Genomic DNA, 19,536 nt, shown 5'->3' with positions numbered 1-19,536 from the left:
AGGAATAGCACAGGCCATGAGTTCAAGCACACACACAAAAAAGATTAAACTTTTAACTTGATGACCAGTCTTGCTGGAATGCTTGAGTACTGCCCTCCAAATCCACACTTGTGTATATCACTCTAAATAACTAAAACAACACCCCAGAATTTCTCATGTTTTTGTACTATCTTCTCCAATCCAATCCTCTCATTACTAAGTGATACTCATTTTCTTGCCATTTTGTCTTTTAGAAATTCTTTGGAAAATGACAGTAGTTTTAAGATGTTATAACATGCATGCTATCCATTGCTCTTCATTCCATTTTTTGGGGGGGGACCAGTAGTGGGGCCTGAACTCTGGGCCTGAGCGCTGTCCCTCAGCTCAGCTCTTCAGCTCAAGGCTAGCGCTCTACCACTTGAGCCACAGCACCACTTCTGACTTTTTTCTTTTTGCTGATGTGGTACTGAGGAATTGAACCCAGGGCCTCAGGCATGCAAGGCAAGCGCTCTACCACTGAGCCAACTTCCCAGCCCCTCATTCCATTTTTAATAGAAACATTAAGTACTTACATGTCAGTTATTCTTGGATAATTGACTTCTGATGTCTAATGAAGCAGTATCTCATTGAAACATTTTTACTCTGTAGAAAATTAGGGATCAGAAATATTAAGGAACTTGTTATCGATACAGTCAGTAGATGGTAAAATCAGGACTCTAACCTAATTTATTCATCATATGATGCTGCTCCAAAACAAACAAACAAAAATAGAAGTATAGTTATAAATCTCAAGTCAATAGAGCCCAAAACTATCATAAGCTTGAGACAAATGTTAATCATAATAACTTCTATCTCTATTGAGGGAACATAGGGATTAACTTAATAGATTCATAATATATGTTGTCATTTATTTGAATTAATGCTTAAGTAGATAAAATTCTAAAATCTATCCATCATAATCACCTTGATAGATGGTAAAGTCACTAAACCCAAGACATTATTTTCAGAGTATAAGGGACTGCTTTCTCTAGATTGGACAGAAGTAAAATTAATGGATTGTTAGATATGAGCCCCAAGGTAAAGACAGACTGGTAAGTTCCCATTCAGTTGGTGTGTTTATGAGTGGTTATGTGTGTGTGCTTAAATGTGCATACATGTATGTGGGTATATAAGCATCCATGTGTACATGTGCTTTCATAAGCAGATGCCACCCGCTGAGATTATACTCAGGCAGGTTTGGAGAGTACCTCTATGTCTCTCAGCCCTAGAAATGCAATGGCAGAAACTTTCCTGTAAGGAAGAGTATGATAATTAACAAACCCTCATGTAAGAATCTATTGTTTTCAACTTCAGAAATATCTACCAAAAAATCAGGGACCATGACCTCCTGGACAAAAGGAAAACAGTCACAGCACTTAAAGCTGGAGAAGACCGGGCCATTCTCTTGGGACTAGCCATGATGGTTTGTTCCATCATGATGTACTTTCTACTGGGAATCACACTCCTACGCTCATACATGCAGAGGTAAGGACATTGGGTGGCTGGGACAGGGGTATCCTTGTTCTCTCTCCTTTTCCATTGTTCTATCAACTCTAAGGTCATCTTTCTCACTTTCTTTCCTACTTTCAAAAAGTTTCTGGTGCATATTTACTTGGTGTTACATAATAATAATAATAATAATAATAATAATAATAATAATTATAATAATGATGATGATGATGATGATGATGATGATGATGATTTATGTTTAAATTGCCTACAGTGTGCCAGAGACTTTTCTTCCATGATTTATTTTCACAGGTACTCCATAAAATATTTAAGTATTAATATACTCATAAAATGGCAAAACAGATTCAAAAGAGAGATAAGTTGTTTGATGTAACACAGCTCTACCATGTGGCAGACCTACCTAAGATTCAAACCCCATTCCAAAAGTTCCAGAGTCATTATTTGTGGTGCATCATGCCTTTGTCTGCATTCTACCTTCATTCTTTTTCCTCCCCACCCCAGCTCTCTCCTTCATCACCCTTCACATCAGAAGTTCTCAATTTCTCATTCTAACTTCCTCAGAAACTTTGAAAATGCTAATACCTAAGTACTCTATTACTCAAAATGGTCAGATGAAATTGATTAAATAGCAATCTAGTCAAGACATGGCTTTTAAAGTTTTCCAAATGATTCTAATGTACTCTCAAGGTTGAAAAACACTGTTAGGCATCAGACTTTTAAAATAACAGATTTTGGAATGCTCTTGAGTATTTGCTCTACATTTGCTGAATATATGGGATGTAAACAATTAGGGAGACAACAAATGTGTTTCCTTCTGAATGAAATGTGTAAGTGTGAGCAGCATATCTCTTGTTCTCTAGTGGTCATAAATTAAACCCTTGGAGCACAAATGTATCTGGCATTTCTGAAATTAAGTCTGACAGTTGTACATCTTAAGGAAACAAGATACTTTCACATAAAAAGTTGAAGCTTCAAAAGAAAACCAGTTTTACATGGCATTCATTTCACTATCAAATTAATACTTTCATTTGAGAAGCAAAATCTAGCTGAAATGCAATAATTTGCTAAAATTAAGACCTCATCTTTTCACATTTCTGGCTGCTCTGCTGATTCTCCACCAGCCTTCAGCTATGCATTTTCTCAATGAGTGCACTGATGCCTTGGACCCCTCTAAGTTTAGCTCATTCCAAAACCTCTTTTAGAGTCCAATGTCTGCTTAGAAACAAAACACGTTCTCCTCATTCTATTAGTAAAACCAGACCAGACATTCCAGAAAAATACAATTTGCCACAACAAAGTGAGTTGGGTCCAGGAAGGCCTACCTTGGCCTACCTCTGTCATAAAGCTTCACACATACAATAGCCACCAATATATGTCCATCAAAAAGAGAGGGTATTAATCTGCACAAAATCTTCTTGTTTTTCAGTCTCTGTGGTATTTAGCTTATATCCAGAAGCAAAACACTGATTATCTGTGATACTTTCTACTTAGAACTGTTCACCCTCATCATAAAATTAAAGATATTTTACTGTCGCTACCGCCTCGGCCGGTAATGACGACGCGACACCGGACTCTTCTCTCCGCAGTTTATTCAGGACCTTTTAGTAATCTTCTGACCCCAACCCCGGGGAGAATTCCCCACAGCCTTAAATACCCGCTGGGTAGCCAACCCTGATACGCCACGTGGGAACCGCCAATAGGTTCAGGTGCACAGAAGCAAGCCAGATTCTTTGCCTTAGCCATATCAGGAGTTGTTTACCACGAGAGCACTCGCCATCGGGAAGGCGGAGGGCGGAAGCCGGCGCCATCTTCCAGGTGCGGCCTCTCGCAGCTCTCTACATTTTACAATGTACCTTGACCAGTGAACAGTAGAAATTTTCCAGTTGAGAGGCATTAGGGAAATAGAATTTATTAGTCTATTAAGAGAATTTATTTTACCTTGCATTCCTGAGGAGACAGCACTGAATAGTAGAATGATCCAAGCCCTTACAGAAATACTGTATTGGAAGAAATCACAATATCCTTCAGTGACCAAAAATATGTTTTTGTAGATGTTATCTGAAATCTCTCATTCTCAATTCACTCACCTTTGTAAAGGATGACTATCCAGCCCGGCGCTGGTGGCTTATGCCTGTAATCCTAGCTACTCAGAAGGCTGAGATCTGAGGATTATGGTTCAAAGCCAGCCTGGGCAGGAAAGTCCATGAAACTCTTATCTCCAATAAACCACCAGAAAACCAGAAGTGGCGCTGTGGCTCAAGGAGTAGAGCGCCAGTCTTGAGCTAATGAGCTGAGGAACAGTATCCAGGCCCAGAGTTCAAGCACCATGGTAGAATGAATATCCAGTTTGTTGACAAGACTACAGAAGGTATGTTTGGTAAAACACCAATTAGAGTGAAAATAGACATAATTACTATATTACTATTACTATAATCGAAGTGTTGAGATATTATTTCCCTTATTAGAAGGAACTTAGATACTATATCACTGTTACTCTATTTGTCAAGCTTCACCCTATGTCATCTTACCTCTTCTCTTTTACATTTTCTCTGCATACAAACTGGACTCAGTCAGGGTTTCCTAAAGAAATTACGAAGTAAAACCTAACAGAGGAAAGAACTAGACCATGGTAAGAAGCTGAATAGTGTAGAAATACAGTTTAAGGACAAGTTATTTTAAAATATGCTTTATGCTTTTCAGTGGATTTTATAAGTAAAAAATTATTCAAGCACGAGCAAATATCATAATCTAATGATGTCACTGAGAAAATGTTTAGAAGCCCAAGTTTTTCTAGGTATGTTGAGTTTGGCTAAACCTGCTCTTCTCTAGGATCTAAACTTTATACACACTTGGAAAGGATTTCTTTGGTCCTGGATGAACAATGATTCCTATCCCCATGACTACTCCCTTCCTTGCATGTAGCCCTTAGATTTGTGCTTATTCTCTTTTCTCTACAGTGTGTGGACTGAAGAGTCTCAATGCACCTTGCTAAATGTGTCCATTACAGAAACCTTTAATTGCTCCTTCAACTGTGGTCCAGACTGTTGGAAACTGTCTCAGTACCCTTGCCTCCAAGTATATGTGAACCTGACTTCCTCTGGGGAAAAACTCCTCCTCTACCACACTGAAGAGACAATGAAAATGAATCAGAAGGTAGGAGTGCACTCTAGGCATCCCTATAAAGCTCTATGCTAACTGTTCTTTCCCTCCTACCACCGCACCAAGTTCCTTTTATCAGCATTTCAAAGGAAAATACCACCAGGAAGATATTCAGCCTGTTCTATTCATAAAACTTGCTCTTTGTTTCTGTCCTAGGAAATTTTTATTTCCTGTAAAAGCTATAAGCCATTCCAGTATTTGTGGTAGAGTAGATTCTTCAAAGAAGCACCTGAGCTTAAAGATAGATCTCATCTAACTGCAAAGCATAGAATAAAATTCTATTTTTTACATTTAGTTCTTAGATTTTGGGCATGTATCTTAACCTCTCTGATCTTCAGCTTCCTTTTCTACAAAAAGACAAAAACAACTGCCTCTTTGCAGAGCAAAGCAGAGCAGAGTATGTAGTACTTAGCACAGAAGGGAAACAAAACCTATGGCCACAGTGTATGTGTGTGTGTGTGTGTGTGTGCTTCTTAATGTATACTACATTCATAAATGCTGAATTCCACAGCATTGATATATTTGTCAATGTGATTGAGATTAACACACGTATACTGTATTAACAGTATACATAAAATTTACCAGACTAGGATTGATAAATTTGAAAGGTTCTATAAAGTTTCAAATAATCAATAATTATAAAATCTATAAGGTTTAGAATAATTAGTAATGTTTTATCCAACCTGCCATTATCAATTAAATGTCAATTAAATTAATCAAGTTTAAGTATATTGAGCTTTGGATTTATAGTAGCAATTTATATATCCAGAATACTGTGTAAGATCAAGGCAATGTGATACCAATCTGTTATTCCTAGGAAATAATCTTTATAAACTCTAGTATTAAAAATCAAGCCAACCAGGAGCCAGTGGCTCAGCCTGTAATCCTAGCTTTTCAGAAGGCTGAGATCTGAGGATCACACTTGCCCAGCTGGGGCAAGTAAGTCCAAGAGATTCTTATCATCAATAATCGACTAAAAAAAGAAGTGATGCTGTAGATCAACTGGTAGAGAAGCTCAGGGACAACACCCAGGCCCTGGGTTCAAGTCCTAGAACTGGCAACAAACAAACAAACCTTTCATTACAATTTCCAGCACTTAAAAATGTAACTTACTGAAGGAAAATATGGTAGCTTAGCAGTATACTAGAATATAGGGGGTAAGAAGATTTGGTTCGGATATACTGACACCAAGAACGAAACCCATCTTTCATATTCATTACAATAACTAGAAAGGGTTATCTGAAATATCTCTGAAGACTCACCTTAATGAATATTTTAGAAAGTGTTATTTGAAAACATTTGTTCCAAATTCTTTTATTTTTACTAGGCATAAACAACTGTCCTAACTCTGTGATGCATAATTATAAAACATGGCTCTTTTACAAGGTGTTTGTTTTTCAAAAGCTCTTCCCTCAAGGCATAGTTTTAAGTCAAAGCTTTCCTATAAGGATGAATAGCTTTAAAAACTATGAACTTTCCAAGGAACTGGATAGTTGAATATGCCTTCAAAATATTTGATCACCACAGCCCTGTGAATGTATTATTTAAGCTATAAACCATTTATTTAACTTAACAGTTTAACAGTTATTTGTTAACTCTTATTAGTTATTAACACTTAATAGTTTATTTATTTAAGCTATATACCTAGTTAAATGTTTAGGACAAGTGTCTTGTCCTAGGTCATCATATGGTTTTGTCCCACTACCTCCTTTGTAGATGTAACCTGTAGCACACCTATAGGAACATACGCACAATGAAAATGTTTAGCTCAAGCATATATTATAAAGAAAATTTCCCATGTAGTCACTACAAAATAAATCATTTTTTATAAGTAAAAGACCTATCATGCCCTCTTTAAGAAAATGTAGGCTATATGCTCTGGCCAAAGATGATTACTCCCCTAACCATTATGGCAACATTTTCTCATTTTCCTTTTTCCTTTTATCACTTTTACATACATCTTTGTATTTTTTGCCAATATTGGGGCTGTAACACAGGCCCAGGGCACTATTCTTTACATTTTTCATACAAGGCTGGTGTTCTACCACTTGAGCCACAGATAGACTTCTGAAATTTTGGTTGTTAATTTAGTCTCACTGACTTTCTTACACAGGCTACCTTTGAACATCAATCCTAAAATCTCAGCTTCCTGAGTAGCTAGGATTACAGTCTCAGCCACCAGCACCCAACCTCTTAAGCACACATCTTTAAACACTGTATTTTAGCTTTGTCTCATTAAAAAAATTATATAAATGGAAACACATAGGATATTTTTGCTTATCTGGCTTGTTCCATGCAACATATTTATCAGACTTCATTCATTTGAAGTCTGATAAAGTCTGATAAATAAAGTCTGTAGGTCACTTGTGCCCATTACTATACCATATTCTATTGTATAGGCCTATTATTCACAAGCATTTTGTGCATTATCTCTACTTTGGAGAGATATTCTTGTGTATTTCTTTTTTTTAAATTTAATTTAATTTAATTTGTGAACATACTGTACAGAGGAGTTACAATTACATGGGCAGGATAATGCGTACATTTCTTACCAAGCATTGCAGCCTCCTCCTTTGTTTACCCTTCACATCCCTTCACTTGTGTATTTCTCTTGGTACATAAGCATACACATTTCTGTCAGGCATAAACATGAAAATAGACTATCTGAATCATAGGATATGCCTATATTAACCTTTAAGAGATAATTCCAAATATTTTTCCAAGTACCTATACCATTTATTTTCCCCACCAACCCTGTGAGTTCTCATTGCCTGATTTTCTCCAGCACTTGGATACATCTGTACTGAAACCAGTTGCTTATCTATGTCATATATATATATATATATATATATATATATATATGCTTATGTATATATGTTTATCTATAAATATATCTTTGAATTACATTTTTATATTTTGCTCTCTTGATCAATATTGTTCAATGAAACAAATTTTAATGAAGCCACATCTTGTCAGGAGGATTGTGAATTCAACACCAACTCAAGCTAAATACCAAAGCTATCTTTCAAGAAACAAAAAGATTTTCAAATGTTACCAAACAAGGTTTAAACTAATCTAGGTATTGACTAATATCAAGAGATCTATACAGTTTCTATCTTGTTAGTGGATTACCCCCTCCAAGTCATTTAAACTTCTTTTCAGGCAGAAATACCACATATTTGAACAAATATAGAGACAGAAAACTCTTTCTTAAAAGAACTTCATCACAATACTGAGAAAAATGTTCATACATAGATTATAAATTGCTTTCCTTTTCTCAATCAAGCACTCATTTAAGACCTTGCTTAAGCAGACACCAATGCAAACTAAAGAAATCTGAACTAAATTTGAGAGTATTTACCATTTTTAAAGTGGTAAAACATGAAAACTATGTCCCAAATTATTTTTCCAATTATACTGTCCATCATTAATTTAAAGAATATCATAAATCTAAAGTGTACATGTATTCACATTAACCCAAGGCTATGCATTGTTGATCTCTACAGTCTTTGAGCATGGATATTATGTTTTATTTTCTAACACAAAGTCTGGTCTATTGTATATACTGAATATGTGATTATACAGTCACTCTTCGGGATGCTAGACAATGTTTTGTCTGCTTTTGAGACCAAGAATGTTTCATATGAGGAATTTTACTTGTTTGGCTCTTGGATATTGTAGATTAAGAGAGACTGTGTAAATGGGGAGTTTTTAGAATAATTGTAATTACTCAATAATGATACAGGCTTTGCTAAAATGCTTTGGAGACTTACTATGCCATCTTTATAACCTTTATAACCTTTTGTATGGCTCACTCTCTTGTACTGACTATGTTTTAATTCAAAGACTAGTGCTTGCCAGGCAGGCTGTCTAACACTTGAGCCAGACCTCAGTGCTTTTTCTTTAAACTTCAGATAAGGTCTCATGCCTTCACCCATGTGACCTGAAATTACAATCCTGAATGGCTGGGATTCCAGGCTTACCGTATTTGGCTTGTTCTTTGAGAAAGAATCTCACAAACTTTTTATGGCCAGAATGCCCCCAAATCACAATTCTTCTATTTCCCACTCATAAGCAGCTGGGATTGCAGGTCTGTACTTAGTTATGGTTTTTGACATCTCCATCCAGTATGCGAGCTGGCATACTAGCACAATATTTATTGGCAAACAGTAAATATTTGGTGTTCATTAAACTTTTAACCTTTCCTGATGAGATTCTTCCTTTTTTTTTTTTTTTTTTTTTTTTACAAAAGAATACAATGAAGAACAAACTCCACCTTTGAAAGGATACTGAGCAGCCAATAGCTCACTTCTCACTATCACAAGAAAGAAAGAGGCTGTCAGTAAGGTTATTCAACCAGATCCTTCTCCCACTGCTACCTCTTCTCCCTACATCTTTAATTTTTAAGATGAAGGCTTGTCACTCTGCTTCACACATGCCTGGTGAAGCATGTCTAAGGAAACCCCAACAGGTGTTTTCTCAAAATTTCCTGTCCATCATAAAAGTAAAAATAACTCAATCTTACAGATTTTATAAATAAGGCTAAGAGAAGAAATTTTTGGTCACATTGGAGAGAAAGGGCAATCGTTGTATATCCTTTGACTATGTTAAAAAAATATTCAGGAAATGCTAAGGAGCCAACTTTTTACAGATGGGAAATAAAAGCCATGCCATTTTAAATACTAAAGAGAAGTTTCTTTCCTTCAGCTGTCTAAAGGCTGGGAAAGAAGCAAAGTCTACTAACAAAACTGAAGATTTAAAGTTGCAACTTTTTAAATTTTTAGTACCATCATTGTTTCTAAGAATGTTTATAATGACTTTTTATCATACACAATTGATTAAAATGTCTGAATACTTGATATTCCTAATGAAATTCCACTGTAAATTCCATCAAGGGGAAAAATGCAGTCATAAAATTCAAAGCATATACAAAATTAAGAAAATTGATAGAAGGGGTAGGATTGGGAAGGATGGGGAAGAATGATGAAGGGGGTAATACTGATCAAGATGCATTGTATTCAACTGCTTTGTTGAATGGCAACTACTTTGTGCACTACTTAAAGATGATTTTAAAATGCTGCCAGGCACATTGATCAAAATGAACTAAGAAACTCAATGGCAGTGATGGAGGAAGAGGGAACAAGTGGGAAAAAGGGAACAGCTGATGCTATCTATGCAAAACAAAAGAAATGTACATATCACCCAATGTGGAAGAAATAACTGTATTGCAAAGCTCATAGAGCACAATAGACAATTTGTCCCATGAAAGTTAGAATGTATTTGTGATTTTAACTAAGCAGCACTATCCCACAATACTGCATAATTTTGGAAATTATGTAACCAATCACAATAAAAATTTGAAATAAATAAATAAATACATAAATAAATAAAATGCTGCCAGACATTTGTGGCTTATGTCTATAACCCTAGCTATTCAGGAGGCTGAAATCTGAGGATTTCAGTTCCAAGCCAGCCTGGGCAGGAACATTCATGAGACTCTTATCTCCAATAAACTTACCCCTCCCTCCCCCAAAAAAGCTGGAAATGGAGCTGTGGCTTACGCAGTGCCCAAGCATCGAGTTTAAGCCCCAGCACTGGGGCTTAATGTCTCATGATGGAAAAAAAATTTCTATAAATGAAAAAAGAATTTTTAGTGTTTTATTAAATTTTTCCATCATGGACAGGAGAAGATAAATTTTGTCTAGATTTTGTAAAATAAACAACTATCCTGAAATATGAGTGAGATGAAAGAGAGACAGAGAGAGATTGACAGAGAGTAGTTTAAATCTTCTGATGAACATCTATCTACAACAATAGTTTCGTTAGTTCAGTAACCAAAAACTAATTCCTTGCAAGCATAGTAACACCCATCAATTAAATCTGACTGGTATCTAAATATATTTTGTTTATAAAATAAAACTAGTATATCCCTTACTACTCCATAGCTACAAATATAAATCTTAAGTGTTAGCCAAGTATGGTAATCTCATCAATTGGGGGCTGATAAAGAGGAAGATGAATAAAAGGCCAGCCTGGGCTATGCAGAGAAACTCTGCCTCAATAAATAAATAAATGAATACTAAATCTAATACCATACTTCCCACTAAATTAAAATTTATCTAAAAGTTGCTGTTATTAGCTTTCCAGCTATACTACATTTTTTTCAACTAAGTATAGATCAGGTCAGATAATTTCATTTGTTGAAATGTGGGGTGTAAATGTGTGTGTGCTTGAATTTAGGGGCTAGTTCCTCTCCCAGAGCTTCTTTTGCTCAAGGCTAGGCTGGTTTCAAACGGCAATCACCACATTCTGAGTATTCTAAGTAGCTAGGATACAGTCATGAGCCCCCAGCACCCAGCTTGAAACACATCTTTTTTTTGGGGGGGGGGGGTCCATCTCCTTAAGGTCTTCTGATTAAGGCTAGCACTATACCACTTTGAACTCTACTTCCAGTTATCTGCTCATAGGCTCATAGACTTTATTGCCCAGGCTAGGATTACAGGCATAAATCATTAGCACTCAGCTTGAAACACATTTTTTTACATTCAAAACCAATCATATAAAATTATTCACTAAAAACATGATAAAATCATAAGACAACTAAATCTTCATTTTAAATTCACACCAGTCTCAGAAACACTTCCATAGCTACAATTTGAGCCAAAGAAAAGGCAAAATCCTAATGTAGAATTCAGCACAAAGTGCAAATTGCTCAGGACAAAAAGGACAAGAATATAACACAAGAGCCATTGAACAAGACAGCTCTTGTGTAAACTATAGCTGGCAATTTTGCCCTCTTTAGAGGTTTCTTAATTTAGTATGTAATACTCAAGTATTTTAAAAGACCTTGCAAATGAATGTGATAATCCAACAGGAAAATGTGTTAATAAAAGTTTATTGAAGCTACATGCATATTTATTATTTCTCACTGATGTATGAAGTTAATATTAACCCACAAGAGGAATAAATTTGGTTCTGATAACTTGTTTAACTTGTCCTCAGTAACATAACAGCTATATTTCTTTAGGACAAATCTATCCCTTGTTTTACCATTTAATATCTTAATTATTACAAAAGAATCCTTCAATAAAGACTTAAAATAAATGGCTAAAATATGACTGAATTTTCAGAAGCCAGATTACATAGTGTTTAAAGTGATGAGTGATGTCAGGATTTTCAGAATTACTGAAAGAACAGGACAGACAATTTTTTCTCCTCTAGCATCTGCCTGTTGCGCCTTTGTGAGCTACTGGTCCTGAGGACCCAAGTTTGATCATGTATAGAATATGTATAGAATGTATAGAATATGCCTAAGCCAACCAGGCCAAAGGAACACATGCCAGACCCTGATGGTTTTAAATTTTAATTAAGAGGTGCCTGTATTACAACCTTGCTACGTGGTCTCAAAGGAACTTTACATCAGGTTTTATTTGAAAGACTATTACTTAGTGAGAAAACGATTGCCATTTGGCTAACAAACCTTTCTTTCCTTCTTTCTCTGTCTCTGTCTCTATCCCTGTCTCTCTTTCTCCTTTCTGCTCAAAGCTAGTGCTCTACCATTGGAGTTACAGCTCCACTTCTGGCATTTTGTGGTTAGATATGAGTCAGACTTTTCTTCCCAGGCTGGCTTCAAACTTTGATCCTCAGATCTCACCTCCTGAGTAGTTAGAATTACAGGCATGAGCCACTGGACCAACTTGGAAAACATTTCTTTAAAAAAAAATCTTTAAGCCAAAATCAATTCACCAGAGAATACAAAAAAAAACCTTAAATGAAATACAATTTATAGACATTAAATATTATTGAGATCAATTCAGTAATTATAGCTAGTGAAACCACGACTAAAAATTACGGTGGCACAAAAATATAAATATAACTGAGGTATTCACAATCTAAACTGGCTCTGTTTAAATTCAGCTATAAATAGTTTATCTGTGTTTCTTTTATTTTGAAGTTGCTTCACCTCAAAAATCTTTTTTTTAATGTTCAGAACATGATCTGGGGATGGGAAGGAAGGAGGAGACTACAATGCTTGATAAGAAATGTACTCATTATCTTGCCCATGTAATTGTAACACCTCTGTACAGTATTTTCACAATAAAAAATAAATAAAAATTAAAAATTAAAAAAGAACATGATCTGGGTAGCTTCAAGGAACAAAAGCTAAATCCCCACAACTGCTTAAAATCCTTTTGGTCTGGAGGCATCCAAGTAGTAGACATTTTTCTCCCTTTCAGTTATGCATCAATTGCCATCGTAAGAAACAATGCACTGTGGAATTCTGCTTCCAGACCTCAAGGCTGTGCTAGCACCAGTACCCCACTGACTCACATGTACCCACACATTTACTTAATAGTGCCTTTCTATAATATGTCACCTTAAGCATGATTTCACAATATCACTATCTTCATCATTCATTTTTTACTAATTAAAGAAACTTCCTGTACTTTTATAGTCAAATAATGTAATGATTACAACTCAATGAACAGTACCTGTGTGAACACTGTCATGTCAAAAAAGTATTCTAAATGTACTCCATTAGCTAAAATTCACTTCATTTTTTAATATCCTTTCTGTGAAAAGCACAGGTCAAAATGTCAATTCCAGGACCCTACCCTACATCACACATATACACATACATACATACATAATTTATTTATGTTGCCTAAAATGTACAACCCTAGGGATATCAATCACACTGTAAAACTCATAGATATGGATACTTATAATCATAGTTTATAAACTGGTAAATGGCAATGCTACATGGAGCAATTTTTCATAAGATGTGGTTATTGTTTAAATTTTCCAACTGAAAAATTGGTATTTTGTAGAGGAGGTATAATTTTCTAATATATTCACTATATAGAACAGTGATCATATTAGCAACCACCTTAATATAGATAAATCAATAAATAACTGATAATACAAGAAATGAAATCTTATTCTAGGCTCAGTGAGAGTTGATTACCATAGAAATGGGAAAGAAATCTAATGACCTACAAAATTCCTAGAAATGTAACCCAAATCACCCTTTTGCCAAACTTTTTGAGAATTGGTTTCATTTTTATGTCAATCTCTTCAGTGCACAGTTACAAATCAAGGGCCAAGATTGTATCCTCTTAGAGACAATGTTTGTTGGGGCTTTTTTTGAGGAGGGCATTGTGGCTTAGGAGGGAAACAGGGTTTGGAGAAAGATTTTGTGTTTTGTTTAGGAGGTAGCATTTTTTAATGTAGACTAGGCTGGCCTAGAACTCTGGATTTTCCTGAATCTAGATCCCAATATTTAGGGATCATGGGCATGAGCCACTCAGTCTGGTTATAACCACTTCTCTTATTAGGAAAAATGTATAGAATATATGTAACACCTAATAAAAAAAAGTAAAACTACAAAAAGTTTTTTAGTTCAATGTGTGGAAGAGAAAAGGAAAAGAGGAGATAGAAAAAAGGGAGCAGAGAGAGAAAAAGAGCAAAAAAAAAGCAAAGTCACAGAGGAGGTGTTAGGTAAAGGGCAAGAGGAAAAGAGAGGTACAAAGTAGAAAATGAAAAGGATATGAGTGGTTAGAAAGAGAAGAAAATGGTATAAAGGAATAGCAAGAAATATAACAGGAGAAATGATCTAAGCAAAAAAAGTGGTAACTTCTTAAATTAATATTGGGTGAAAAATCAGTTTTGATTCTTTACTTTTCCTTGGCACAAGTCATTTACTTTTTGTATAGCAATACAAAATGTCATGCCTTTATTATTTATCCTTACATTTGTAGGTAGGGGATGGAGGGGTGCCAGGACCATGGCTTGAACTCAGGGACTGGGCTCTGTCCTTCAGCTTTTTCACTCAAGGCTGGGAATTATATGACTTGAGCTATATACTTCCACTTCTGAACTTTTGCTTATTTGGAGGTGCCAGTTTCATGGACTTTTCCTTGTCTGGACTAGCTTTGAATCACAATCATCAGATCCCAGTCTTCTGAGTAGCTAGGAATAAAATGCTGTGAGCACTGACATATGTTTAATTAATCTTGCTCTTTTTCTTTTCCAGCCGGGCACTGGTGGCTAATGCCTGTAATCCTAGCTACTCAGGGGGCTGAGATTTGAGGATCATAGTTCAAAGCCAGCCTGGGCAGGAAAGTCTGTGAAACTTATCTCCAATAAACCACCAGAAATTCAAAAGTGGCGCTGTGGCTCAAGTGGTAGAGCACTCGCCTTGAGCTGAAGAGCTTAAGAACAGCGCCCAGGCCTAGAGTTCAATTCCCATGACTGAAAACACAAAATATCTTTTCCAGAAATTCACTAGAAGATTGATGAAAGTAACAAAATAACCAAGGAGAAGACAATAAAGTCCTACCAAAAATATTAAAAAAAACTACTTTGACTTTGGATATGGGAACATTTGATAATTGTGTTGAGAAACTCTAAATGTTTACATCCTTATGCTATAAAAAAGTATGTTCAATAAGGAATTAAAGCCTACCTCACATAGTTATTTCAAAAAGAACATATTGGAAGTCATTTACTTTTTGTATAGCAATACAAAATTATTAATTCAAGTTGATTAACATATATATAATTTGATTTAAATTAACAATTAATACATATATCTTGGTCATATAACCCCCCCCAAATTATTTTAATTAATATATGGTTTTTTAGGTTTTCTGGAACAATTAGCTTTAATACAAAAAGGAACAACTATCATGGTTATTTCACAGATAAAACTGAGTTGACCACTATATACTACACCTTCCTAGTGACACACACACACACATGCACACATATATGAATACACACATACACTCAAAAATAACATCTTCTGGTGACAGTTTATTTCATTCTCCATAGTGCTCCTACATACCTAAGTGTGGAAAAAATTTGGAAGAATCCATGTCCCTGGTGAATATCGTCATGGAAAACTTCAGGAAGTATCAACACTTCGCCTGCTATTCTGACCCAGAAGGAAACCAGAAAACCGTCATTCTAACCAAACTCTACAGTTCCAATGTGCTGTTCCATTCACTTTTCTGGCCAACATGTATGATGGCTGGAGGCATTGCGATTGTTGCCATGGTGAAACTTACGCAGTACCTATCTCTGCTTTGTGAGAGGATCCAAAGGATCAATAGATAAAAGAAAAAAATGGCTGATAGTTTTCTTTAAAGCTCAAATACTGTTTTCTTTCATCCTTCACCAAAGAACCTTAAGTTTGTAATGTGCAGTCCCTTATGAGTTCCTTATTACTTAATATACTATACCGTAGAGCAATAATGGAAATGCTGTTCTATATGCAAACATGATGTCATTATTATTCAGGAGAAAATAACTGTTTTGTGTTAGTTTGTTGTTTTCATAATTTTATTTTGCGGCTGGAACTAGTATGTTGTTCTCTCCTTCCACCAAAATAGGGCTCAGTTATTCATTTGCCAAGCTTCTTGGAGGAATGTAAAAAATATCTACATGATAAGGTCTGGATTCTCAGTTATCAGATCTCTCAAAAACAAGATTTTTCTTCATTTGTTTTTTACCAAAGCTACAGCCAAAAAATACATTTTTCTTTTCTTCTACCTTGAGTCTGTAGCAAGTGAAAGGACCAGATATCCCAATTAAAGAATGCTTAATATCTTCCTTATATGTGTACTGTATCACAGGAACCAGAGAGGGAAGTTAACCAGCTGTAGATTCAAATTTTAACGGGCTTTTAAAAAAAGAAAAAAAGCTGTTTTCATTAGCCAATTCACTAATCTTTTCCTATGATTTAAATAGGCAATGAAAGCCCTTTTTCCACTTAAGACCCTGATACTGTGTGAAGAGCTAAGGTGTTTCATTACTTATGAACTGACTAGATGTTGTGTTCAATTGTAATCCAGGAAAGTCTATGTTACTAATACATTTGTGTTAAAATCTTTATTCAATTTCAACTAAACTACTATATGGTAAAAATAAATTGTTATTACTGGCTAGTAGACTGGTAAACCCTTTCAGTTGGGTAAATATATTGTGGGAAATTAACATGTTGGAATTTTGGTCTTTGGGAATTTACATTTAAATCAATGATTGAATGTGTAACTTCTCCTTCAGACAAGTAGTCCCTGTTGGGATTTTAAAGCTATATATGCAGAATATTTGTCTCCTCTACATGTTTTATTTTTCTAATTATAATTCCTTTTTTGTTGTTATATTTTATATGCAGAATAGACTTTTTTCCTAACATACATTTGAACTGAATAACAGATTTAAAGGAAGCTTTTCTTCACATTGTTATTTACTTATTATATTGGGAGGGGGAACAGGGATTTGTTTTAAATAAAAACATTCCATCTTTTGTTTAGTGTCAATATCAAAAGACAAAGAAAAGCATCTATCTTTCTCATCTATATTTAAGTAACTTTTTGTAATGTAGTAACAAAGTTTTTTAGGTATGCAAAATTTTACAAATCATTTGTGGAAAGAGCAGTGAAACTATTCTGATAAAGTGGAAATTATTCTGCAATATTGTAATTCATAGTTTGACTTTTCATAAGCAAATAAATCCCCAGGTTATAATCATGTCTTCAAATGTGTAATTTTTTTAAAAAATCCAGTTAATGACATGGCTTTAATACTTTTTTTGCATTTTAAACAGACACACCCATGCTAATCCAAAAATTTGTAATTCACTATCTTCAAAGGTATTTTAAGAGATTATCATGTAAATTCCTTTGCTAACTCATAAATCTCTACATACCCACTTGGAAACCATAAAAAAAAAGTTTTATTCTTACTCTAACCTGAAAGTGTAATCATGAAGAAAGAATAGAAATCTTTAGGACTGTGGCACTGAATATCTGTACTCTTAAGTGCTCTTTGGGATTCTCTTCAAGTGACTTAAGGCAAAAATCTAAGTAACTGAAATTATTATGTGTTAGTTTCAGTTTTCTCCAGATTTTTATTTTCAAAACTCCAACTGATGGCTTAAGTAAGTATAAAAATAATGTCAAACTAATGATATAAAAAAGATTAACTAGTACCTTCTTGAATCCCAATACAGCAACAGCCCCATTGGATGTTAGATATAAATGCTGACTGTTGAAAAACATAGACTCAGGACTACCATAATGACTTAAATGTTTGTATGTGTTAACACTTTTAAACTCTATTAACACTTTGAAAAAGCATTAATATTATCTTACACTATTGAGAATGTTGAAGGTGGGGGGATGTTAAAAGTCACTTTTTCAAGATATTGAGATGGTGAGAATAAGATGAGAAAAAAAGTCTCATATTGCTTTACTATTATGGTGGCTATTGCCATGGCTTTGGGGTCTTTTGCATTACTCTGGAAAGATTCTGAGGTTCTGGTGGAATTATAAGGTAAAGAAGAAAGAGTGTTGAACTGGAAGACATTGTCCAAGGTAGTGTGATTAGGTAAATAACCTTTCCAATCACTTAATTTCATCATCTGAAAATTTAGGTGATGAGGCCAGTTGACCACCAAGGTCTCTTTTTAACACTAGCATTTCAAGATACATGTGTGGAAAGAAGAATGAACATTGTTTAGAACACACATCTGATTCTGAAATAGAATCCCATGAATATTAATGTATGGATTGAAAAAAAAGTCTTCCTACTGGCATTCCCAATAAACTATTGGCCATTTTAGGGCCCCAAACCTTATTTACATGTGTAAGAAGCAGAGCTTTGAGTTTTCTCAATAAGAATGTTATGGATGTCTGTGCTTCTAAAACACTTGATTCTCCAATTGGTGCACTGATTTCAGATTCTCTGAATTGCAATTATATATATATATATATATGTACATATATATGTATATATATGTACATATATATATAATATTTTGTTGTTGTTGTTGGTCGTGAGACCTGAACTCTGGACCTGGGCACTGTCCCTCAGCTCTTCAGCTCAAAGCTAGTGCTCTACCATTTGAGCCACAGTGCCATTTCCAGCTTTTTCTGCTTATGTGGTGCTGAGGAATCAAACCCAGGGCCTTGTGCATGCAAGGCAGGCACTTTACCACTGAGCTACCTTCTCAGTCCCTGCAATTATATTAAAAACCAGAGAAGAATGCTACTACAAAACACCAGCTGATGGTATTCTGTAGATCAACCTCTTATGAAGAACAGATAACATTTAGAATCCCAGTTTGCCACCCCTCAGCCATTGCAATGAGTGGCCCAAAAGTACTATACATGCATGCATACATAAAACAAATACTATTTTCATGTCAAGTCATAAGCATCTTACCACAATGCTGAGGGTAAAATATATTGACACTGTAATAATTATTAACATGTAGGATAACAAATTATGATGAGTAATTGAAGTGAGTTAAATACAATAATTTTAAAAGAATGATGTGATTTATGTAAAACTGAATACCAATGAGATAATTAATGGACACATTTTATAATGAAAATAATACTAAAACTAAGACCATCTCACTGCAATTAACAATTTCTAATATGTTCATATTTAATTGACAATGAAATAAATATGTTCCACTACTGGAAACTCATAGTACTTGTCTAAACCGTAGGAGGTTTTAAATGTAATATTATTTTGACAATGTTTTAGAGTCACCTTTTATTCTTATCAAAATTTTGATAATAATGAAGCTCTGTTTTATTGTTTTTGTTTTGTCATTTAATTTTTGTCATGGTGATGTACAGAGGAGTTACAGGTACATATGTAAGGTAATGAATGCATTTCTTGTCGAACATTGTTACCCCATCCCTCATTTTTCTCCCACTTTCTCTCCCCCTGAATTTCCATCCCCAAAGTTGTAAAGTTCATTTCCAGCACATTGTCTTGTATCACTTTGCACTGGTTTACCCTTTGTCCTTTGTCCCACCATTTTGTTGTTCCCCTTCCCCTCCCCAAATCAGATAACTATATATACAA

At 35.0% G+C, this 19,536-nt stretch overlaps 1 protein-coding gene across 2 annotated transcripts in view; it reads left to right on the top strand.

Annotated features, from left to right (window-relative positions):
- The window catches only part of Kcnmb2 (potassium calcium-activated channel subfamily M regulatory beta subunit 2), a 293,266-nt gene extending 276,099 nt beyond the window's left edge, over positions 1 to 17,167 (top strand). For both annotated transcript variants that reach the window (XM_069991868.1, XM_069991867.1), the window contains exons 3-5: positions 1,333 to 1,503; positions 4,446 to 4,641; positions 15,484 to 17,167. In XM_069991868.1, the coding sequence (XP_069847969.1) occupies positions 1,333 to 1,503; positions 4,446 to 4,641; positions 15,484 to 15,768 (652 nt within the window). In that variant the 3' untranslated portion in view covers positions 15,769 to 17,167. The remainder of the gene's footprint in view (positions 1 to 1,332; positions 1,504 to 4,445; positions 4,642 to 15,483) is intronic.
- Positions 17,168 to 19,536: the final 2,369 nt, after the last annotated feature.

Source organism: Dipodomys merriami, unplaced genomic scaffold (assembly GCF_024711535.1).
Source record: "Dipodomys merriami isolate MVZ:Mamm:240054 unplaced genomic scaffold, mDipMer1.0.p SCAF_40, whole genome shotgun sequence".
Classification (NCBI taxonomy): Eukaryota; Metazoa; Chordata; class Mammalia; order Rodentia; family Heteromyidae; genus Dipodomys; species Dipodomys merriami.
This window is presented reverse-complemented; position numbering and strand designations above follow the sequence as displayed.